Source organism: Malaclemys terrapin, chromosome 2, assembly GCF_027887155.1.
Source record: "Malaclemys terrapin pileata isolate rMalTer1 chromosome 2, rMalTer1.hap1, whole genome shotgun sequence".
Lineage (NCBI taxonomy): Eukaryota > Metazoa > Chordata > Testudines > Emydidae > Malaclemys > Malaclemys terrapin.
In genome coordinates, this window is record NC_071506.1 from 111,934,387 (window position 1) to 111,959,485 (window position 25,099).

Genomic DNA, 25,099 nt, shown 5'->3' on the forward strand with positions numbered 1-25,099 from the left:
TCAGAACTCTGTAGCCCTCCAGTACATGCCTACAGAGAAATAGACCAAGGAGTCCATGGTTTAGAAGTTTAACAGAGCAGGTTTACTCAAAGGGAGATTTAACAATCATTGCTTTGACAGAAGGAGTGGACATAATGAACCACAGCGGCTGAGTTGAAAAAAATCAATCAGAGATACTGTTAAGCAGTCACGCACAATCTTCCATTCCCTACAGTTGCCTGGAAACACTGAAACTTTGTGGATGAAACAAAGTGGGGACTTTTAACCAGACAGTACAGAGTCACATTCTTCACTTGTGCCAAGTTGGTCAGTCCTGGTATCTCAGTGGACTTACATAACCCCCACATGCAAAAGCAACATTCTACTATATACCTAGGAAAGAGCAGATAGTGTTTTCCAGGTGATATTTTCCTATTCCTTGTTTGCATGTATTCCTGTGTTAATTGAAATTCTTATGTTCTCCTAATCCTTTCACCTGACTGTTGGATTTATGGCCTTTTCTAAATGGAAATCTAATCACTAGGCAATGTCTGGGAGGGGCAAGAAGGGTCACATGCCCCTCCCCAGACTCCTGGGGGGTGGGAAAAAACATTTCTGCCACTTGAAGTTGGAGCGCAGCTGCAGACATGTGCATGGAAAAGGCACCAGCAACTAGCAATCCCGCTGATCCACACTCTATGGCGCCTAGAGCAAGGGAGGAAGACTGGGCTGTCAGCCCAGCTCTCTGCCAGAGGGGGCATGGGGAAGTTTTTCTGTGTGTTCCTTCCTGTTACCTGTTGCTCAGGTACATGGCTGCCTAGACTAGCCTGCCTGAGTACCACTGCCTGGAGTAAGCAAAGGGAGCTTGGGGAGTCAGGGTATTGGGAGGGAAGGAAGGGGATCCAGGGGAGGGCAGGACCTATGGGGGATGGGAGGGATTATGCGGGGGAGGGCTGGGAGAGGCAGCAGGGGCCAGCAGCCATGCGGTGTGGGGGAAGCAGTGGGAGCCAAGAAGGGATATGGGTGTTCGGGGGTGGAGGGGAGCCCAGGGAGACAGTGGGGATGAGAGGGGAGATGGGGGGTGGGTGGGGGAGAGGCAGGAAGGGCCAGGAGCCTTGAGGAACTCTTTAACCATACATTTCTGAATAATGCAAATGGGTTTATTTTAGATAGGTGAAGTTTTTCAGGTTGTGTAAGGGAAGGACTGGAGAGAGAGGTTCTTATTTTTTCCCTGATTTGTTTGCCCATCCCTTATTTCATTGTGCTTCAATAACGTATCTCATTGGGAGGAGAAGATGAAAAGAATAACTCGTATTTCTTGTGTAGTACATGGTGCTCTTAAATAGTGAAAAATACTGTCCCAGCTTCTTACAGATCAGCTGGGGAGGAGTCACGTGGGGAGGTCACGTGTCCTCCCCTTTAGCTGGTGCCCCTCCCCAGTAATCCCCCCCTCCACCATTTGCTCCTATGTTGAGGCGTAACAGATTTTGCAGCTTTTTGTAAAACACTCAGGCAATTTAATATGCAGAACCTCCAGCTAAGACATCATTGTGTCCAGCCCTGCAGCCAGAAAGTAACTTCCTCTCTGATCCATGGTCTTTCTTTCCTGCCTTCAACACACTGTTCCTAGCGTACTGTTCCCTTTTACCCCCAACTGAGAAACTCCTTAGACCACATGGCATGACCAGATTGAGCTCACTGTACTCAATACTAAAGTGGGATTGGGCATCCTGATCATGAACCCTCCTTTTATTCTGCAGCACAAATACATTCTCAGACAGGTTCAACTATATGCTATATTTAGTGTTCATTAGAGCTGGCTTCAGTCACCATCCAGACAAAAGGGTACTTACCCCATACAATACCCTTAGCATCCATGTGTGATCACAGCAACCAGCCATTTGTTTGTTTAACCCTTTCTGTGGAGAGTTTCAGACCAAGTACACATATCAAATAAGCCACAAGTGGCATTTCAGTGTTACTTTTGCCCTAGCAGTTGTTTAACTGGAGATAATAAGGAGTTTTATTTAACAATACAATTCTCCAAAGCCATCCATACACAAAGTCTGGCATTAGAGGCAAATTTTCAACTAGTACAGAAAAAGAGCACATCATAGTAGAGTATTCCGGCAGGATCGCTATAGTTAAGCTTTTGTCACAATACCTGTTTAAAAGTTGACCTTTCTAAGTCAGGGGTTCTCAAACTGGGGGTCGGGACCCCTCAGGGCGTCATGAGGTTATTACATGGGGGGGGGGGTGGTCATGAGCTGTCAACCTCCACTCCAAGCCCCGCTTTGCCTCCAGCATTTATAATGGTGTTAAATATACAAAAAAGTGTTTTTAATTGATAAGGGGGGGGGGATAAACACTCAGAGACTTGCTATGTGAAAGGCGTCACCAATAAAAAAGTTTGAGAGCCACTGTTCTAAGTGCTCTAAAATCAACATACTGAGTTGAATTTCTTTGAAATTTGGTGAGCCTCAAGTCGGTGTAGGGTAGGGTTAGTGACCCAAATTTGGAATAATTTGAGCCAGGGTTTCTGGAGATACAAGTCCCAGAAAAAACAGCTACTTAAAAAATAGTTTGGAGGTGGGTTTTTTTTTTTGCTCAGCACTAGAGATCAAATTACTGAAGTGATGCAGGTCAAAATGGCCTCAGCCTGTCAGATTTTACGCAAGGGAGTGCATGACACCCACTAAATCTTTGAAGGATGCGAACTGAGAACAGTATTTAAGAAAATACACTTTTTTTTACACTGCACAAGCACCAATATACAAAAAAGGCTGGACGGTTTCTATTCCTGCCATTTGATACCCTTTAAAGCTTGACTCTTGTAAGTGCTCTAAAATCCAAATGGTTAATTGGATTGCTTCAAAATTTGGCGTGCCTCATGGGGACATGGGGGTGGAGATAGTGTTCCCAATTTGAAGTCATTTGATTGAGAGGTTCCTGAGTTACAGGCTCACCCCAAAAATGATTTCCTTCATTTTGTACTGTTAAACTGAGAGGTAATAATGACTGGATGAATCACAAACCTCTTGGTGTCTGTGAATTCACCCTTCAGTTAACATATCTAAGGATAAATTAATCACAACACCCCTCCTGAGATACAAAGAAGTTTTGGATTAAGTGGCTGGAGATTGCTACAATTTGTGAGTCATGAGTGGAAATTACACATGTGAATGCTTTCTGGAAAGGAAGTGTTACCTGTCAGCTCTGTGGTCTTGGGGAACCAGGGCACAGTACCCAGCCTGTCTGACTCACAAAAGACACACCTCCCCCTTAGCCTCTGCTTGAACCAAAACCGATCAGAAGAAATACTTACAAAAAGCAATGAAAAGGCAGTGGGAGACACACCTAAACCCTCCAGACAAGGGTGACAGTATCAAGGAAACTCCCCTAGCCTCATTTGCATCAAAGATGGGACAGGGAGACATCCCCATTAGCATACAGAATGGAGAACAGAGATTCCAAGGCAAGAACCGCATGGAATTCTGGGACCAGAAAAGCAGGGAAGCACTGCATGATGGGGGAAATCTCTGCTCCAGATTTTAATGAACCCACACCTGCACTCACCCAGCTCAGTAGTTATCAGACCAATTCTAGTAATAAATCCTTTATTGGCATCCAAAATAGTGAAGCTTCCTAATTGCACTGTGAGTGCCCTCCAAGGAACGATCAGTTCCTATTGTCTAGCCTGAACAAAACAACTTTGGTATACTCAGTTTACCCATAAACAAATCTAGTGTTCTCCCTTGAACCATTGTTGTTTCCCTACAAAAACTCCTACCTATGCTCAAGTAAGCGTTCTGATGCCTGGATCCAAAATCTGCATCAGTTCCATTGGGACATCATCTTCTCCCGACTGATTGTGCTGGGGGCTCTGCCTCTCTCCAGCACTCCGGCCCCTCAGCTACCACCACCACCTGGGACCCCCGATCGATTCAAGCTTCACGGAGTGGTGGGAATCCATCTCTCTCTCTAGGTGTAGCCTTCTGACCCTGACTTGTGTGAGCAGTTATAGTTTTCTAAACCTGACTTTTATAATCAAGTTTAAGTTAGATTTAATATAACTGTTTTGTTTGTTTGGCTTCCTTATGGTTATTACCTGGCAATAAATAACTTTCATGGTTGCTTTTCTCTCTCTCTCCCCCCCCCACCCCCATGGGTGTTTTTTTGGCTTCCTCATTCGCACTGCAGCAACACTCCTTGTATCTAAGCTAAAAGATCACTGCAGCACCCAAAAATCCTATGGGGTTTGCTCATCAAGTGGGTTACTACCAGAACAATTGTAACATGAAAGTGGGGATAGGGATGTGCTGAGCCTGGGACATATGAGGGTGGCAGCTTGGAAGTGCTGCTTTACCCAATCTGCTGAGTCCAGAGGCATATAAGGGGTCAGCTTGGGAGTGCTGATTAAACTGGTCCTCTGTTAATGTGTGTGCACGTCTGATTCTGGGGCTGGAAGAACTCAGCCCTGGGGAACCTAGGTCCTGCAGGATAGTTCCAGAAGGGTAACCCCAATAAATGAGCATACCCCAAAGTAACAGGCAAATCTGGTAACAGAAGGGATAATTAGGGGATGGAGAAATGGGAGAATAAGGGGAGAGGGGCATAAATGGAAGTGGAGGGGGGAGAGGCTGGAGACTCAGGTGAGGGGGGCATGGGGTTTAAGAGGGAGTGGAAGGGTGGGACAATGGGAAAGGGGACTAGAGCAAAATAGGGGCCGGGTACCTGTCAGACTTGTATTCTCCCCTCCCATGTTTGTACCCAGATATGGTGTGCTTTTGGGGGTTTTTTTGGTGCAGCACTAGAGATGGAATCCTGTGTGTGAGTATGAATGGGTTGTAAAAGGAAGAGAAGAGCTTTTATCAACTTTGGGGTTGGCAGAATAAAGGTATATGTTATAACAGGGCATATTGCAGCTTTGCTGAAAGAGGGCAGAGTTAAGTCGGCATGCGCAACCTTAACTGTGAATTTCCTGGTTTTCAGAAGTTTGGTATTTGCTCAACTCAGTGTTCTTCAAGGGGACGACATACTATCAAGGAAGCTTTACTCTGCATTGTTGTAGATTTTTGCTATAGAATTCTATTTTCTTTCTTTCAAGCTTTCCTAGAAAAATTTTAATACCCATTTAACACCCACCTAATTAGGGTGGCCACCATCTCCACAAACATAGGAAAACAAAAAAAGAGGATCATGTAAATCACACAGCACCTCATGGTATAAAGTATTCCTCCCCACTCCATATAAGGTTAGGTTATAGAACCGTGACTCATGCTGGTGAGCACTTTCAAAAAACAGTGCATAATATGATAACATACTGTATTTCCTGGATGAAAATATGCTTGAAAGAGAACAGACATGCACATACAAAAATCACTCTCTTGTACAAGGCATGTTGTCTCAAAGGGAGAAATGATTTAGATCTTATTCAGATAAAACTCCCATTTTCCTCAATTGTCGTGCAATGATCTTCTATGAGGCTATGAAGACATCTAATGAAAGATATTTTATATATACATGCATCTGTACACACATATATACACTATATATTTATGGCTTCTTGGACCAGCGTATATGCCTTCCTATGTGCTTGTACAATGTGTGGTACAACAGGGACTTGATCCTGGTTGGGACCATAGGGCACTACTATAATTCATAATTTTGTTTTGCTTGACCAAGATGCATTATCCTGTCTTGGCAGGATAACAATATTTAAGGTTTGCAGGTTCCCCGCTAGATCTTCAGAAGAGACTGAGACCATCTAAATGAAGGGGACTATACTATATACCCCATTCCTGGTGTAGGGGTCCAAGAGCTCATCCCTACTCTAATTATTTTCAGCCAGAAGAGATGAGCAGCTGTAATAAAAGATCACTGAGATTAAATAGGCACAGCATTAGATTTATCCCCTTGTAAAAATAATCCTCATATATCAAATCTTCAATTATCAGATCATTGTCAAAGAAAACGATCTGTATATTAGAAAGATACTCTCTGTAAGAGGTGGAAGGGGTTCAACTGACCCATGGATAAAAAGCGTATTATTTATATGGACATTGCGACAGACTTTTCTTTTTTGATGTTGTACATCCCCAGCTAATTAAGCCACTCGTGAAATTTTCAATACTGTTCATTTCATGGGTTGAATAAGCCAAGGTTCAATGAGCAAATGGCTCATTACTGAAGTCTTTGGTTTTCTGATATCAAATACAACAACATCCATAATGACATTTATTAGTGTAAATCAGATCTTTAGAGCTGAACTAACTTTGTATAGTTTTCAGTTAATGGGAGGGGGGAAAATACTTTAAAATAAATGGGACCGTCTATAACAGTTTTCCCAGACTTTGGGGGAAAACTGTACCAGGTTACCACACTAAGGACCAAATCATGCCTTCTCCATAAAAACTACCAGGAAGGCCAAAGATAAAAGGAAACTCCATGCGCTTTCTCTCAAAAGATCATCCCAGTGGAAGACTGCGGTTTTCATAGCCAAAGAAGGATAATGGGTGTGGTTCTCTAACTCTATGAGTGTTCCCTGAGATCTGTGGCGAAGTCAATGAAAAGTCATTGCTAGCAGTGGGCTCTGGATCAGGCCCTAACAGCCTGTGGCTAGGACAGAACTTTCCTTGTAGGCACATTATTAAAAATGATCTATTGTTGGCATTTTGTACCTTCCTCTGAAACATTATGGTGCTAGCCGTTGTCAGAGACAGGATACCGACAATGCTTCCCTGCCCCCTACTTCTCTTTTCTGGCAACATGGCTTCCTTAGGAGTTGTGTTCTTGTTAACACTTTCTCATCCTTCTGGAAAGGAGGATAGAGTGCAATCAGCTGGGGACGGGAGAGAATGGGTTTTCATGATCATTAGAGATCAGAGGATCAAATTTAATTTCTCTATGTATTTCTAGAGGTGAGCAGGAGGATGATGCCACCTAGAGCAGCATTCCTTTGTTCTCTTCCTTCTAATGGTCATTCCCTCAAAATCTGCATAGCCCCAAATATATCTGAGTACAGGACTACCATACATTTGGGAATGGTGGTAGGAGCTGGAAAATGATAGCTTTTGAACTGCCGCTCCCCTTTACTGTGATTACCAATTCTACGCATTCTTTGTGGGCAATTATTTCTCTCCCCATCTAAAATGATAAGGGATGATTTATTTGTAACCCTCAGTGATACCAGTCAGCCTGTAGTCTTCCATTCAATTGTGCTGCAGTGTAACTTGAAATCCAGCCCTGATAAGACTGAGTTTTTGAGCAGTCCAAACTCGAAGGTGAGTTCGGATGCACATAGCTGACTGAGAGCTGGCCAGTGGCAGTATAATGGCTCAGCAAAAAAGCCTGTGGTCTAAGATGGTGCCTGCAGTACCGGTCACAAAAACCTCCAGCACTAGCACTGATATGTCATTTGGGAAATACTGGCCTGTGGACAAAAGGAGTAAGTGGAGAATTGCGTAGGCTGATTTCTGCAAGGACTGAACTAAATTCCTTAGCTTCCGGAGCTATTATTACTATTGCACTAGTGAGCTGTTGTGCTACTGTTTTGGCCAGTCACATCTCCTGAACACCAGGCAAATTAATATTACATTGCACCTATTTTAAAACGCAGGAAAATCATTTTCATCCACTGGGAAAAAAGAACCTCCAAAATGGGCTGCTGAAAATAATTCAGACTGATTATTAAAACATGTAAAATGAAATCCTCCTAAAGAGATCAACTCTGGAAAAGTCACTAGCCATGTGGCCAATTATGACATATCCAAATACACACACACACACCAAAATTTTATGAAGAGTATGTCACTTACATCCAAGGTACATCTACCCAACTGAATTTTTAACTTGTTCGTAGTAGTAGATCTTCTAAATTATATTAGGCCCATATCTGTGTCCTGGCAACTCATTGGGTCCTGAAGCAGGGACACAGGACTTGATCTTACATGGTATTGATCACCCCTTATGTTCCACTGACTTCAGTGGGAGTTAGGGGTGCTCAGCATCACACAGGATCAAGCCCATAGCTGCAACAGGGCTCACAGGCCTTCTGTATGGGCGTCTAGTATCAGTATCTGACTGCAAGGCACTCCACCCATTGAAATCAAGGGCAGAACTCAGTTCCTCAGGCTACGTCTTCACTACCCGCCTGAATCTGCGGGTAGAAATCAATCTCTCGGGGATCGAATTATCGCGTCTCGTCGGGACGCGACAATTGATCCCCGAATCGACGCTTGTACTCCACCAGTGCAGGTAGGAGTAAGCGCTGTCGACGGGGGAGCTGCGGAGGTCGATTTGCCGCCGTCCTCACACCGGGGTATGTCGGCTCGGATACATCGAATTCAGCTATGCTATTAAATCGACCTCCCCTCTCCCACCCCCCCCGTAGTGAGGACGTAGCCTCAGTGGGAGCAGAATCAGGCTCGCTGTGAGGGATTTTCAGCATATCTACATGACAACATGAAGCAGCAGTATTTCTGGGCTCTGTTCAGCCCTTATTCAGAGCATGCCTTATCTATGCACTTCCAGCTGTCAGCCCTGTACTACTTTTAATTGAAGAATTAATGAGGAGCATTTTGTGACTGAGAATGTCCTGCAAAACGCAGGGAGAAAGTAAAGATTTGTGTCTTCAGATTCAACCAGGAGCCATTGGTAAATGTGAACTCTGTAGTAACTTTTTAAAAAAGCTGGTGAATGGTACCATTGGTTAAACTGCAAAAGTGATAACGATTTCAAGTTAGTAAAAGAGCTGAATTTATACTGCCTACTGCAGTAAACAGATTGGTTACTTTTTAACAGGGCCAGATTAACTCTCCTGTGGACCCGGGATTATTAGATTTTGTGGGCCCCTGGGGGTTTGGACTGTGGGAGTGGGCTCAGGGCTGGGGCAGGGGATTGCAGTGTGGGAGAGGTGCAACTCCATCTGGGGGGGTGGGACCAAGGGATGGGACAGGAGGTTGGGGTGTTGTAGGAGGTTTGGAGTGTGGGCTCCGGGTGGGAGTTTGGGTGTGGGAGGGGGCTCTGGGCTGGGGTAGGGGTGCAGGCTCCGGCCGGCTCCTTGTCGGTGGTGCAGCGGGTCTAAGGCAGGTCCCTACCTGCCCTGGCTCCGTGCTGCTCTGCTCCGCTCCCCGAGGTGGCCGGCATGTCCAGCCCCTAGGCAGAAGGGCCAGACCACTCTGTGCAGTGTGCGGAGCACGCTGCCCATTCCCGCAGGCGCTGCCCCCGCAGCTCCGATTGGCCGTGGTTCCTGGCCAATGGGAGCTGCGGAGCCAGCGCTGGGGGTGGGGGCAGTGTGCAGAGATTCCCTGAACGCCCCTCGTCTAGGAGGCACAGGGGCACATCAGTGAGCCGGCACTCGCAGCTCCAGCCCCACGGGGACCAGTATCCAGCCCACAGCGCAGAGACTTGCCGCGAGATGGATGAAAAGAAGCAGCAGGCCGCATCCGGCCTGTAGGGGCCCCCCTTAGCCCGAGGCCCTGGGCTGCAGCCCCTAAAGCCCCTGCGTTAATCTGGCCCTGCTGTTTAAATGTGTTGTTGATTTTAGAGAACTACACATGCCAAATTAAAACTCAAAGACAATCTCAGACCCAAGTCCTGCAATCGGAGCTGCACGTGTGCATCCAATTGCAGAATCAGAGCCTAACCGTGCAAGGCCATGTTCCAATCAGGTAAGAAGTACCTGACACTATGAAAAAATATAGAAGTAGTTAATAAGGTTTAGCTGTCACTGATCTATTTTGCAATTGCTCTTTTCTAAAGTACATCCTGTAAATACCAGGCTACTCAGATACATTTAATAAAAGATTTAATTGTGTCAGTGTATACAAATCAATGCAAACCATTATGAATCTTATCTGCAACTATCTCCTATTGCTCTTTTAATACCTACCACATTATGGCCCCAATACAATCATTAATTGGTTTTAGTACTGTATTGCAAACCCTACGGTTCAAATGTTACAAGTCAGGCCTCAAATAGCATCAGATTGACTTGAAAATAGTGAGATAAAAAAAAAAAAAACCAAAACCAAACCAAACCAAAACAAAAACCCACACACACTTTGGGGTCTGCCTTCTGATTTCTAAGCCTTTAAGATGCACTTGCTTCACATTTTCAAGCTATTTTTCCTGAAATCGCAAGGGTTGTTTTTTTAAAAGCTGAAATTTTCACCTAATCACTTGAGTCCATAAGCTGGAGCTTTAAGGGAAAAAATACTAACTATTGAGAGACTTGTGATAAAATTGCTAGAGTTAGTGAAACTCTATCTAGCCCACAGTACCCCAATATTATCATCATTGACTTCAGTGCTCACAATGCTATGACAAGTAGCAGAAGTAAAATATGGGTCAGACATGCAGCAGGTCACGGATACAATAGCACTCAATCAATATACTACCGCTCCAGCCTGAGGGATTTCTGGTTCATTTATCTCATTGTTGGAAATGCTGGTTGAGTTGGATCCCCAACAGAAATAAAATGTCTTCACCATCAATACTTAGTGAAGACATCTAACCGCTTTCCCTTGTAGAGGTTAACCTACTGTTCCATTCCAATGGCACTGCAATATTTATACTTCTTTGCTCTGGATCTCAAGGGCCAAATTGTTACACAAGAGGATCAGCTTTTTCAGACAGACACTCTTGTTCTGTCTCCCAAAAACTAGAGATTTCATTATTACTAATTTTGTTGGTGAAACATGTCTTGACACATATCTGGCTAATGATGTTCCCTAACCCTCATAAAAAGAAGAGGATTAAGATATTAATAGTGCATTTCACTGCAGGTCTTCTTCATGCCTTGAAACACGTATTGTAAATCCTCTCTCTAATAGATTAATTGTATTACATTATTTTTTGCAGGAATACTTTATTGCAGAGTTATGCTGCAGTATTACTGTTTGGGGTGGCTTCATCATATAATTTTCACAGCAGCTGGAAGTGTAATTAGCATAAAAACCGAACGGCCTCATTAAACATTCCTTTCTTGTAAGACGGGATACATTTAAGGGCCCTTTTCAATAAATGTCCCATTAAAGCAATGTGTAGTGCTGGCAAGGGGGTTAGTACAGTCTCAAAAAGCCTTTTGACTCCAGCTAGGCAAAGCCTGTTTCTTAAAGCCAGGAAATATATTATGTAGCAGATTTTAAGAAGGCTCAAAGATGCTGCTATAGAGTGGAATAAACACCCATTTTCTTCAGAAACTCCCCTTTGGCAATTCATTCATAAAAATAGACAAATGCTACAATCGTCCTCAGTGTGAAAATCAGAGCTGTACACAATTTAGAACTTTTATGATTTTTAGTCCATTTGAAATGCCAAATTTAAAAATGATGCATAATATGTAACTCCAAAACCACAGAAAATAGAGATGGAAGAGACCCAGTACATCATCTTGTACCCATATTGCAAAGCGGGATAATTTATTGCAGTACATTTTTGGATGCTAGTCTATTTGCTTGGTTGAAAATGGTCTTTGATTTTAAAGTCTCCATGGAACTTGGGTCCAACAGGAGTAAACAGGTGAGAGATCCACAGTCTGTCCTTATTCATTCCCATAAAAACAACGGGTAAAATTTTCAAGAGTGGATTCTAAAAACCCCCCCAAACAACCAGTTTTTTGGTTATGGTCTAATTTTCAAAAGGGTACTTGCAACTGCCAGTGCCATCAGGTGAAATTGTGTGGGTGCTTAACATCTCTGAAAATCAGTTCCATCACCTAGCACCCAAAAATGGAGGCACCCAAAATTAAAGGCCACTTTTGAAAATCTGGGCCTTTTCATCCAATGCCTTTGCTTTCTACATCCCTGGAAAGACTGGAAAAGATCTTGGGTTTCTTGATCCACATTTTAGTTTTGCATGAGTGACTAACACTCCACACAGTTCTGACTGCAGAATCAGGGGCTATCTTGGCTGCATATCACCTGGCTTCAAATATGTTAGCAGAATGTTTTGTACAGACTCTTAAAACGATCAATCAAGAGTGAGGACAGACCCCTTAAACACTGCATTGCACGCTTTTTTCAATCACACACATTAGCCTACACTGCAGAGGAGACTTCAGCAGAATAACTTCTTAAATGCCAATTAAGAATTACATTTAATTTGATTAGATCAGATTTAAGCAAAATAATTAGATGAGAAAGAGTACAGAGAAAGAAACCCACAAAATAACAATGCCTGATTTTTATGCCAAGGCCACGAGGTACTGGTTTGAAATTACAGGGAAGGTAGGAAGAAGGGAAACAATATTATAATTAAAATATTAGTACAAGTGTCATATGTGTTTGAAGTATATGGAGAAATGATGAAGAGACATATTGGCCAGTTGTTATAAGATGAAATTTCAGGGAAAGAGAATGGAACTATATAGTTTATTAAAACTAGGACTGTTATCTTTGTTAACTAGCACAGTGATAGCAGTGCAAATATTATTGTCCAAACTGAATCTGCAAATGTAAAGAAGGAACTCAAGGAGTAAGCATCAACTTTCTCACAGACACTTAGAATTGTAGCCTTCCACAAAGGCTACATTTATCATTTTACAACTGGCACTGTGGGATGAGGATCTGTCAGAACCGTGGCAATACTATCTAGTTACTAATTAAAGTCTGGAAGATACTGGAATGCAGAGTTCAAAAGATTAGCCAGTTGCAGAGGGGTCTGGTCAGAGGTAACCAACTGTTGGGATAAAGTGAGCTTGATATAGCTTATAAACAATGGTCCCGCTCACTGGGCTGACTTTATTAGTTTCCTACTGGATTCTTATTATCCAATTAAAGCCTTTAAATTAAAATAAATGTACATGTTGTTAAATTAAAAGACACATTGCCAACTGAATTTTGGGAGACAACTTAAATAATCCAACTGACTTGAATCATATTTTGTAGAACAATTTTTTTCTGGTCTGGAAGACTAAATGCCAAGTTTCAGCAAATGGAAAAAAATAGCAAGTGATCATTTAAATAAAGACTGTATCATAATGCATCCACACAAGGGGGCCAAATTAAGGTAGCACAGGCATAATCCAGCAGAGGAACTTTGTCAGATGGGAGAAGATTAATTGACGGCTTCTTTTGCCATCAGTAAGGATTGACTCCATCATGGAGGTCACGGATTCCGTGATGTCTTCTGCTTCAGCCTGCTGCAGCAGTGGGGCTGAAGCACCTGTAAGCCCCAACTCAGGAGTGCAGGAGCAGTGGCTCCCCAGGGGCCGGAGTAGTGTTGGGGATAGGTCAGCTGCCTGGGGGCCAGAACAGGAGCAGCAGCCCCCGGGGGCTGGAGGTCAGCCCCCAGCAGGACTCCGATAGTTAAAATACCCTGTGGGGGGATTAACTTAAAAAAAAAAAAAAAAAAAAAAAGTCAAGGACAGGCTTCCGTGAATTTTTGTTTATTGCCCTTGACCTGTCTGTGACTTTTACTAAAAATATCAGTGACAAAATCTTAACCTTAGCCATCAGTTAGACTGCTTCTTATAAGTTAAAAGAAACAGCCCCATCAAGTGTTACAATTTTGCCATTTAGAGTTTTATTATGTTCCCAGCTATGATTGCCAACTGTATCCAACTGCTGACTGCTGCCAAAGGCCTTCACCCCTCATGGTAATTAAGGTTATAATGCTTTCTGGAGAAGATGAAGCTTTTGATAAATTGTTTAAACTTTATTTTATTTTTTAAAACTTTTATTTGTGCTGTAGTTTAAGTATGGCTGAGTCTAATTTCGTGTTATAACTTTCTAGTGTGGCTCTGCTATAAATATTTATGTTCCAGCCTGGTAACAATGTCTGTCAAAGAAATTCTAGTAGAAATTTCTACTGTAAAGGGTTTTATATCCCAGCTGTTGAAAATAATTGCTCTGGAAAGAATTACACTCCCCCCCCCCCGATAACTTGCTGTATGTTGTTTTGAAAATCTCCTCAGCGCTGTTCAGTTTAAAACATGAGGTGCACGCAAATCAAATCCCATAGTCATAGATTTCAAGGCCAGAAGGTACCATTGTGATAATCTAATTTGACTTCCTGTATAACACAGGGCACAGAACTTCCCAAAATAATTCCTACAACAGACCTTTTAGGGAAAAAAAATATCCAATCTTGATTTAAAAATTGTCAGTGATGGAGAATCCACCACAACTCCTGGTAAATTGTTTTAAAAAAAGTGATGCCTTATTTCCAGTCTGAATTTGTCTAACTTCAATCTCCAACCATTGAATTACATCACACTGTTCTCTGCTAGATTGAAGAGCCCGTTTTTAAAATATTTGTTCCCCACGTAGATACTTATGAACCTTAATCAAGTCACCTTTAACCTTCTCTTAGTTAAAACTAAATAGACAGAGCTCTTGGAGTCAATAATAAGGTGTGTTTTCTAATCCTTCAATCATTCTCATTGCTCTTCTGTAAACCCTCTTCAATTTATCACAACCTTTGAACCGTGGACACCAGAATGGGAAATGTATTCCAGTAATCGGGGCACCAGTGCCAAATTCAGAGGTAAATAACCTCTCTATTTATAGTCCAGATTCCCCTGTTAATGCATCCAAGGATTGGCCAGTGTTGCACTGGGAGCTCATGTTCATCGGATGACTCACTAAGACTCCCAAAACTTTTCAGAATCACTACTTCCCAGGATAGAGTCTACCATACTATCAGTATAGCCTACATTCTTTGTTCCTAGACGTAGACGTTCACATTTAGCCATATTAAAACATATATGGTTTGCTTGAGTCCAGCTAACCAGATTGCTTTATACCAGTGACTGATCTTCTTCATTATTTATCACTCCCCCAATTTTTGTATCATCTGCAAATGTGTGTGTCATCTGAACTCCTGATCTGGATCCAGCCCTTGATCAAAGAGTATGTTTGGGCCAATCTAATATTTACGCTTACAACAATGAATAATTTTAAAATGTGTTCTCTTTCACATTCACTTTAAACTATAGGAAGTGCAATGATGCCCATGGATGGGTTACCTGCAAGGAAAGAAGCCTAGACCTCAAGATCAAAAAACACGAGCCTCTACTGCTTAGCTAAAGGGCAGGTACATTAGCACAGAGGCAGTAGCAGATTCATAAACTGTCGTGTATGGTCCAGTCACTAGAAGGAGACAAACAGCCACACTGTGTGGGCAGGGATTACAGAAACACATAAACCCTGTTCATCTTTGATTCCCGGAGACACCTTAGCAATGAAGATAGAGACCATGAAATGATAAGCACCACAAGGTGAATATTGGTGTATTGAGATATGCCATGTGTGATAAACATAACTCAAGCTAGGGCTTCTCTAATTATTTAATCCTATCATGAATCAGTTAATAAAATCTTTTCTTTCTAAATAAAGTAACTTTTCTTTATTGTGCTTTTAAACATATTTTGAGGGATCTCAGCTCTCTGGCTGGGAAGTCTTTGGCATGGAATTTTAAATCTAAATAAATAAAAAATAGGTATAAGTGATTAGCCTTGGGCACCTCAAACAGAGCCAACTCTTAGTCCTTAAAAATCAGTCCTTTCCTAGGCAAAACTTCCTTTAACCTCAATGGAAGCTAGAACTGAGTAAGGGGACTTAAGGATTTGGTCCATAACAATCTATCACCAACGTGGAGACTGAAAACATTGGAATCTATTGCTGTAGCTAGAAGAGGCAGAGCAAAATATCTTTTTATAATTAGTGATTTTGTGAAAAGCTGGAGTGGATTCTCCTAGGAGATTAATGGCATTTTTTTTAAAGTCACATTTATCAATGCACCAGAGACAGATAACCTATAATAGGAAGTTACTTACTGGCTCTCATTATGCCATTTCGTGTGTTTGTCTTTTGATTTACTATAAAAATTAAAGGGATCACACTTGTGAGATTCAAGGCATCAGACACTAGATCAGTCTCTCTTATCAATGGAGACTTAACTTGTGGTGGCTTTCCTGTTATTTTACCTTTATTCTACAAAAAAAAAAAAAAAAAGGGAAATATATAATTTTTACTGTGTTTTTATTCTGTGTGGTTACTAAAATGTTTTAGTAATTGTGTTTCAAAAGAGCTATGAGAGTCTCACAGAAATTGTGCTACAGAGAATTACAGTGATGACTGATAGAACATGAAGGGCAGGCCATTTGTTTTGCAGAATCATGTCACTTTGACAACTGTCAAGCCAAAAAGATAGTCACTCAGAGCAACACAGCCACTTATTCCAATTCATTTGTCTCTGCCTGTCAGACCAGGCAGAAGTTGTAAAACCATGTAGTTGAAGAGTGGTTTTAGGCGCTCACCCTGCAAACCCTAACTTGTGAAATTACCTCAAACTCATGTGAGAATTCCCTCTTAAATGCTGCTTGTTGGTGAGTAAGGACCACTGACACAAGTAAAGGCCTGGAGGATCACAGTGCACAGTTAAGTCCTGTCTACACTATAAACTTTCACCGTGTTGTAGACAGGGGAGGGGTCAAGTGTGAGATATCCAGAATCCCTGTTGGCACCTTGAAGTGTGAGATCCATAGTATTCCATTTCTGGGTCTATCTTCATAAAGAGGCCTGAGGTGAAAATTTTTATTTTGCCACAGCCATCTCAAAATCATCATACGGGCAGTGGGGAGAAGGTTCATAGATACAAAATGGAGAAGGGTCTGAGTTCAAATCCAGACCCCACGCTTCCCCAAAGTTAGTGTTTGGATCTGGGGTACTGGCTCAGCCCTCTCTCTGATACGAAAACATGCTTTTGCAAATTTTCAATACCTTTTTATAAAAAATGTCCAAGAGTGGGAATCTGAGAAAGGCATGGAGAAAGGAGAGCCTTGTTTGTCTCAAGAAGGGATACTGGTCATTCCAGTCCAGTGGAATGAAGAATTTGTTATCATATCAGTTATATAAAAGTAAATTGTCTTAACTGCTTTTTCCCAGTTATTATTTTAATTCTTCATTATTTGTAAAAACCTTTACAACATTTGAAAGTAACTGCATTCTCCACTGATGTTCTCTCTTGATTTTACCAGTTACTCTGACCTCTCTCCCTCTATGTTTCTCGTAGAACAGAAGCCAACATGACTTCATTCGGTTTACTTTCTTTTTCTGAGCTTCGCTAATATCAGAGGTTGCGTACCCAGCTCTGGCAAGTTTTGGACCTTCAAAATTGTTCCATTGTTTTTTAATGCATCACACAAAAATGGGATTTTTAAAAAAATGTCCAGAACAAAGTGATAAATCTTTTTAGAATTTGGAGGACATTTCCAACAAAGTTATAATATTTTTAAGTTGATCACCATTTGTGCCTACATTACTTATTAATGACTCTGTATTGTTTTCAGCCCATTTGAACAAACAATTTAAAAACAGTCAACCAACGCATGTTTATTACCTGCAGAAGTGTGTTTGAACTTTTCACTCTTCTTCTTCCTCCATTTCCATGGCTTGAAAATCCTTCCTATATTGGCAAACTTACTTCTTCGCCTGATTGGAGGAGTGTGGGTGCCTGGTACTAGAGAGTCTGAACGCATTGCAGCCAGTCTTTCCACTTCGTCAGCTATTTTTCCCCCCAAGAGGAGGAAGAGGAGGAGAAGAAAAAGAAGGACATGTTAATAACATCGTGTAGAACCACACAGATGGTCAACATTTTCATGGTTACAGATAACAGTCAAATAATGTGACAAAGGTTTTGCTTATTTAATCCTTTAAATGGAATCCAAGTTCTGTTACAAAGGTCAATATTAATAATATTAACAACAAATTAACTGGAGTAGATGCTTTGGTTTTGAGTAATCCCTCACCCAGCCAGTATTGGCTAAGGAACTTGAGAGAGATTTTTCTCCAGGGCGACTACAAAAGCACTGATTATTTTTGGTGGTGTTTCCATTCACAGTTTTTATGTTTATCAGGGACAGAAAGAAAGAGAGGAGCAAAGGAACAACAAATAACTGTTTTAAGAGAAATATTGCAGCTCTTTACCACAATGTATGTGAAAGATTATTTGATAAGTAGTAAGGACTAAAAATTCCTTGGGGGCCATTACTGCCTCAGTTAACATGAATTTCCTAGCATGGTCACAATTTGCACTGAGTTTGTTGTGTTAAAGTATTTCTAATGAAGATTTTCAGAAGTTGAATAGTTGCAACAAGTAATTTTTATGTTGGTCAAAACTTAAAAAAAAATCTAAACTGCACCCACAACACATGCAAGTGAGTGCAAGAGAGTCAACTGTGCGTGCAGCATTATACTGTTTTTGGTGCAAGACAATCATATTTGCAAATTTTGGGGATTTTTTTCATGCATAGTTATATGTAGGGGACAGCCCCCTCACTTTTACAGGCAAAACTTTATGCTGGTATTTTTGAAAATTAATACATTTGTGATCAAATTATCAGTATTTCACTAAAATTAGAGATGGATCTGAACCACATAGATCAGATCTAAACCTCCTCAAAGTCTAAGGGCATTTGATTCAGGCTCCTTTTAAAATAAAATAAACCAAGCAGAATAAACTGCAATCAAATGTGCTTCGCCAATATGAAAGGTGAAGTAACAGTTTCCCATCCATCTGCTATTTTGCCCCTCTGCATCCCACTATGTTCCCCCAAGTTCTATAGTGCCTCAGTGGAAAGAGCAGAGCTTGGTCTTTCCCTCCATTTATGCTCTATAAAATACAACCAGAGACCTGGATTTATGTCTCCCAGTCTAACTATAATTCCCATTAGCAGTTTTAAAAAGACAAAAACAGTAGAATTATTCAATATCAACAAACTAAGAGCCAAGCCAGGTTCTACAATCTGGCTGAGCTCTGCTCCACACAGGGTGGGTGGCGGAGAAGATGGCTTCACAACTCCTTTATTCCCATGATTCTGGGATCTGCAGCCAAGTGCCTCAATTGCCATTTAGAGCAACTCAGTCCAATCTGTCTTTTCCCCATCCAAATGGCTCCCAATCCCAGTCTGTTTGCTCAGACAGTGACAGTCTCCTCCCACCCACCCTGCTCCACATCAAATCTAAGTTTTCCCTCATCCCCACTAAAAACTCGACCCTCCCCATTTTTCCCCAGCTTTGTGTCCCAATCTATTTCCGACACTGCTGACCCTCCTTCCCCCTCTTTACCTCCCCAGTCCAGCTCTGTCCCCTTCTTCATACAAGTAAGGCTGTTTTCTCCTCCATGCTGTTGGGGTAATCAGTGGGGAATGGGGGACAGGGCGTAATTGAGAGGACAGGAGACACAGGTTCCCTGCGGTCAGTTCCTATGTATGGTGCCACCACAATCCCCTGCATCTGGGAGCAGCAATTGTACGCAAAGTCCTGCTCAGCCCCTGCAGCCCTGGGCTGGAGCTCTGTAGGGATGGTACACATGCATCCAAGTCATCAGATAGGAGCTGTGAGGGGATGGAACATGCTCAGTGCTGACAATCTCTGTAGATTTTAGCTGTCAAATTCTAATAATAATGTAACAATTCTAATATTCTAATAGTATTTTCTTCTAAAACCTTCTTCCTAGAAATGCCTGAATGGCTTTCGTTTAAATTTTCCCAAGGGTGTGATGCGGGGAGGGAGGGAAGAAAAAGGGAAGATTCAGCCTGAGGCAGACAGCCGTCATGGAAAATTTCATCCCAAATGGTTAAAATCTGGCAAAAGTTATAAGCCACTGGAAACAGAGTCTTGTAATAATAGCAACCTTAAGTACAGGTGGTGCTACCTATATATTCAAATATGCCTATATACACAGACTTCCCACCTAGATATTTTGAAGGATATGGTAGGTGGGGAGCGATTTTTCTTTTTGAAATATACAGAACAAATTTCCTTTTAGCTACAAACACAGCTTGTTTTTCTACCCTAATTAAATGAATCAGTTGGGGGGGGAGGGGCGCACAGGCATTTCAATTACAGGAAAAAATAGCTCACAAACTTGAACTAGCTTTCCAAGACTCCCAAAATAGTTTGAAAGTTTCAAACTCCAAACTCCATGACATTTTCTAATCTCCAGCTCTCAGTCTACATTTCTACTTTTTTTTCTACTGCAGCACATAAGTTTAATCAATTTATTGTGAAAAAAAAAAGTCACTGATTCTTTAAAAAAAAAAAAATCTCATCGAGTATAAAATGTGACACATCTGTTAAAATATGTTCCTCATTACACTACTGAGCTATTATAACAAAAGCCCAAGTGGGGAAAAAAATTGGAGTTAGGCGTATGTTTCACTGAGCTTTGCTGAAGAAGCAGAAAAACAGAAAAGCACAGGCTGGAGGAGCACAGTAATCTACTTTGGAGGAGGTGAGGGCGCTTATGAGAACATTTGCTTTGCCATAAAGGCAGAGAAAGAAAGGTAGCCTGGTTAAGGCATGTGGCTCTTCACAGGATGGCGCACACAGCTGACTGCCTAGAGAAATGCTCACTGTGATGTGGTGCCAGATACACAGCCTGGGGATTGCTGAATCAAGGCTAGAAATGGCATGGTTGTGCAGAGCAAATCCGTGAGAGGAACAAAGAAGAAAACCCCTTATACCCTCTGACTTCACTGGAAGTTGCTCTGTTTTGAAGAACAAAATGGTTTTCACTTTCCATTCAGGAAATCATGAATCAAAGGAAACTCTTCCCCCCATCCCCCCCACCCCCTTTTTTTTTTTTTTTAAGTGCCTGGGGCTAAGGCACATCTAACCGACCATGGTGTGGACTGCACTCTCAGCAAGTTTGCAGATGACACTAAACTAGGAGGCGTGGTAGATACGCTAGTGGGTAGGGATCGGATACAGAGGGACCTAGACAAATTAGAGGATTGGGCCAAAAAAAACCTGATGAGGTTCAACAAGGACAAGTGCAGAGTCCTGCACTTAGGACGGAAGAATCCCATGCACTGCTACACACTAGAGACCAAATGGCTAGGTAGCAGTTCTGCAGAAAAGGTCACAGTGGACAAGAAGCTGGATATGAATCAACAGTGTGTTCTTGTTGCCAAGAAGGCTAACAACATTTTGGGCTGTATAAGTAGGGGCATTGCCAGCAGATTGAGGAACGTGATCGTTCCCCTTTATTCGACATTGGTGAGGCCTCACCTGGAATACTGTGTCCAGTTTTGGGCCCCACACTACAAGAAGGATGTGGAAAAATTGGAAAGAGTCCAGCGGAGGGCAACAAAAATGATTAGGGGTCTGGAGCACATGACTTATGAGGAGAGGCTGAGGGAACTGGGATTGTTTAGTCTCCAGAAGAGAAGAATGAGGGGGGATTTGATAGCAGCCTTCAACTACCTGAAGGGGGGTTCCAAAGAGGATGGAGCTCGGCTGTTCTCAGTGGTGGCAGATGACAGAACAAGGAGCAATGGTCTCAAGTTGCAGTGGGGAGGTCCAGGTTGGATATTAGGAAACACTATTTCATTAGGAGGGTGGTGAAGCACTGGAATGTGTTACCTAGGGAGGTGGTGGAGTCTCCTTCCTTGGAGGTTTTTAAGGCCCGGCTTGACAAAGCCCTGGCAGGGATGATTTAGTTGGGAATTGGTCCTGCTTTGAGCAGGGGTTGGACTAGATGACCTCCTCAGGTCCCTTCCAACCCTGATATTCTATGATTCTGTGCCCTGACTCAAGGTTTTCCACTGCTGTGGCTTTTAAGAGCTTCTACTAAAGAGATGGGCAGGTCTCTGGGCACCACTGTAATACTTGACTGGAAATTGTGCAGAGTATAAAAGCATTCTGCTGAACCAACTGGGAAGGACATCGTGAGGCTTCTTATTCAGCCTGACTTTCACAACGAAAACACACAGCTGTGTGACAAACAAAACTGCAAATGAACTCAAACTAAATCCCTCCAACCCACCTCCCCCCACGCTCCTTGGTTCCTCAATGAGCCACAATTACTACTACAAATCACTCTTGATTACTAAATTGCAGTACTCCCTCTTTGTAAGACTGCTCTAATTTGGGGCATCACTAAGGCTATGTCTAGTCCTGTTTGAATTGATATCCATTATAGATCTCCTCTCTTCATGATACACCCCCTCTTTGTAAGTTACAGAATGTGCCTTTCTCCCCTGAAGAACACTTCCTCTTTTAGGGCCAATTCCTAAGGGTCTATACGCAAGCAAATCTCTCACTGAAGTCAAAAGGGAAATTACCTGAGTAAAGACTGGGTCCATAAAGAACTAGAAATGGTCACAGAGTGTCAAAACCATTTCCATATTTTGATTTTCTTTCATTGAATTTCAGTATCTGGTTTCACGCAGAACTGTGTTCCAGGAGTCCTGCTGTGCATCCCATCAGCCGGGAGCTCTTCTCCTCCATCCTTTCCAAATAAACACAGACCTGAACTAATGCAAGTAACAGCATTTCTCTCCTTTTTTTAAAAAAAGTCTACTTCACATATCATGAAATATACTTCCAAATGTACTACTAACTCAAACATCATGATCACTGTAGAGGAATGACTGAATTAGAACCATATACACTACACTCTTCCTGAAAAAGAGTAAGAGTAAAGATAAAAGAGTAAAAGCCATACTTCACTCCCATTTTCTGTCGTCTCTTTTGCTTCAATTAGCCATGTTCCCGCTGCCTTTTTGGCTTCTCATAATTATTGACTAGCTGTGGGCTTTGACACCCACTAAGGACAGCAGGCTTTGTAGGCGGTTTTCACACTCTTCCTGTTCCCTAAGAAGGTGGTGCTTTCAAAACTGTAAACTAACCCAGACTTACATATTTATTGCCTTTGGGAGAGAAAAGCAGGTCAGTGCTTACCAGTTTGCTATACTGATACTGTTAAACTGCTGTGTGGTTTGGGGCCTTTTATCACAGTATTGCAATTTTGTCCTTTGACTGGTACAATAAATCCACAATGATATTTATAACCATCACCATAACGATAAATACTCAGCACGTATAAGTGGTGTTCACCTTATACACCTCTATCTCGATATAACGCTGTCCTCGGGAGCCAAAAAAATCTTACTGCGTTATAGGTGAAACTGCATTATATCGAACTTGCTTTGATCCACCGGAGTGTGCAGCCCCGCCCCCCCGGAGCACTGCTTTACCGCGTTATATCAGAATTCGTGTTGTATTGGGTCGTATTATATCAGGGTAGAGGTGTATTCCAGGAATGTAAAGCATACAATACTGTTGATAAATGGGCAGGGCCGGCTCCAGGCACCAGCTTACCGAGCAAGTGCTTGGGGCGGCCACTCCGGAGAGGGGTGGCACGTCCAGCTGTCCGGCGGTAATTCGGCGGACGGTCCCTCACTCCTGCTTGGAGTGAAGGACCTTCCGCCAAATTGCCACTGCAGATTGTGATCGCAGCTTTTTTTGTTTTGTTTTGTTTGGCTGCTTGGGGCGGCCAAAACCCTGGAGCCGGCCCTGTAAATGGGACACCACATGAACTGAAATATACATAAGTTTGACGCATAGGCTCTTCCTGAACAAATGGGAAGACACTGCGAGATTTCAAGATGACTTGAAACTAGGGCAGGAGGATGACCCACTTCCCACTCATCATCTTCCTCCTCACTAATGCCTTGAAGGAGAAATGACAAGACTAAATAGAACAGTGTTTCACAAGTATCTGCTGATAATAGTGTTGCCAACTCAGGATTTTAATCACAAATCTAGTAAAACTTGGTGTTCTTCATAAAGTCCCAGATCAAGGGACTAGGTGAGAATCTCAGGTTCTATTAAAAAACGGTTTCTAGTCCTCATGGTTATAGAGAAAAACTTGAAAACCAGACTATAATGCACCCCCAAAGACTCAGAAACTAATCAGAAGAACCACAAATGTACTATTTTGTCTTATGATTTTGAAGACAGACAATCTCATGCCATTTTGGGTCATGACTCATGATTTTTCAATACATAGGGTTGGCAATATAATGCAGAGGTACCACAGATGCTAGACGGATGGGTAAGTAGAATCATCAGGACAAAGAACGGTTTGCAAAACACTACCCTAGTACTGTAGGCGCATCAGTGAAGCCCAGGAGAAAAAAGGACTGAAAACCTTTTATTACACACTTCTGAGTTTTCTGCCTCTTTCAGTGCAAAGCCTTTCTGCATATCTATTGGCCCCACCCAATCTGAAAATCAGCTGGATGCTGCAAAGTTCTGAGAGTTGCAAAACATGGATCAATGACCCTCAAAGATGGTAAGGAGCCCCAGTTTTGGTTGGGAGATGTCTGGGGGGGGCATCATACCAATTGCTGAGATAAAGAATATCCCAGATTTCATTTTAAAAATCAATATGTTTGCATCTCTGCATTCAGATACAGAGAACTACATCATAGCTGATTTTCAGCCATTCAGCTATCAGGTCATGCACACCAACCTTTCTGCATCAAACAGCATCTCCCTCTTCAGTAACTCCACTAGTACTTTATCTAACCTCATTTATGCAGTTTGCAATGCTGTTGTAGCCATGTTGGTCCCAGGATAGGAGAGAGACAAGGTGGGTAAGGTCATATCTTTTATTGGACCAAAAGAGACAAGCTTTTGAGCTCCATAGAGCTCTTCTTCAGGTCCTGACTTTAACTACAGGACCTTAAATACATGAGAAGAGTAACAACAAAATAATAAAGTTATCAATTTGTTTACAAGCTACATCTAACCTCACTTCATTCTTAGGTTCAGTCTCTAACCAATTTCAGCTGCAATTGCTTCTAGCTGTCAAGACTTTTTTTGCACTCTGGATCCAGAATGTTCCAGAACTTAAACCACATACACAGTCAGTTCTTAAAAGCTCCATACACCACAAAACTCAGTGGTGTTATTGTGAAAGTACACCCCTTTTCAGACTGTCTTCAGAGCATCCAGCCATCATTATAACAACCAGTAACAACCACCAGAACTGTCAAAACTTTTTTTTGTTCTCTTTACCTGAAATTGATCATTTAAAATCTAATTTCAGATCTCATTTTTCCTTATTCTCCTGCAGGAAAGCTGGTCCTTTCCTGCTTTCCTATTAACACCTAGGATGACCAGATGTGCTGATTTTATAGGGACAGTCCCGATATTTGGGGCTGTGTCTTATATAGGCGCCTATTACCCCCGTCCCAATTTTTCACACTTGCTGTCTGGTGACCCTATTAACACCTGATATTTTTGTAATGTTATCGCCCCTTAATTGCCTTTTGTTCAGGAATGAAGTTCTATTGGTCCTCCCCCTTCTAGTAACTTTA

General features: G+C 42.2%; 1 protein-coding gene across 9 annotated transcripts in view; it reads right to left on the bottom strand.

Annotated features, from left to right (window-relative positions):
- Window positions 1-25,099, bottom strand: part of PHACTR1 (phosphatase and actin regulator 1) — a 418,901-nt gene that overhangs the window by 155,050 nt on the left and 238,752 nt on the right. For all 9 annotated transcript variants that reach the window (XM_054018764.1, XM_054018762.1, XM_054018763.1 and 6 more), the window contains one exon: window positions 17,326-17,490. In XM_054018764.1, coding sequence (XP_053874739.1) covers window positions 17,326-17,490 — 165 coding nt within the window. The remainder of the gene's footprint in view (window positions 1-17,325; window positions 17,491-25,099) is intronic.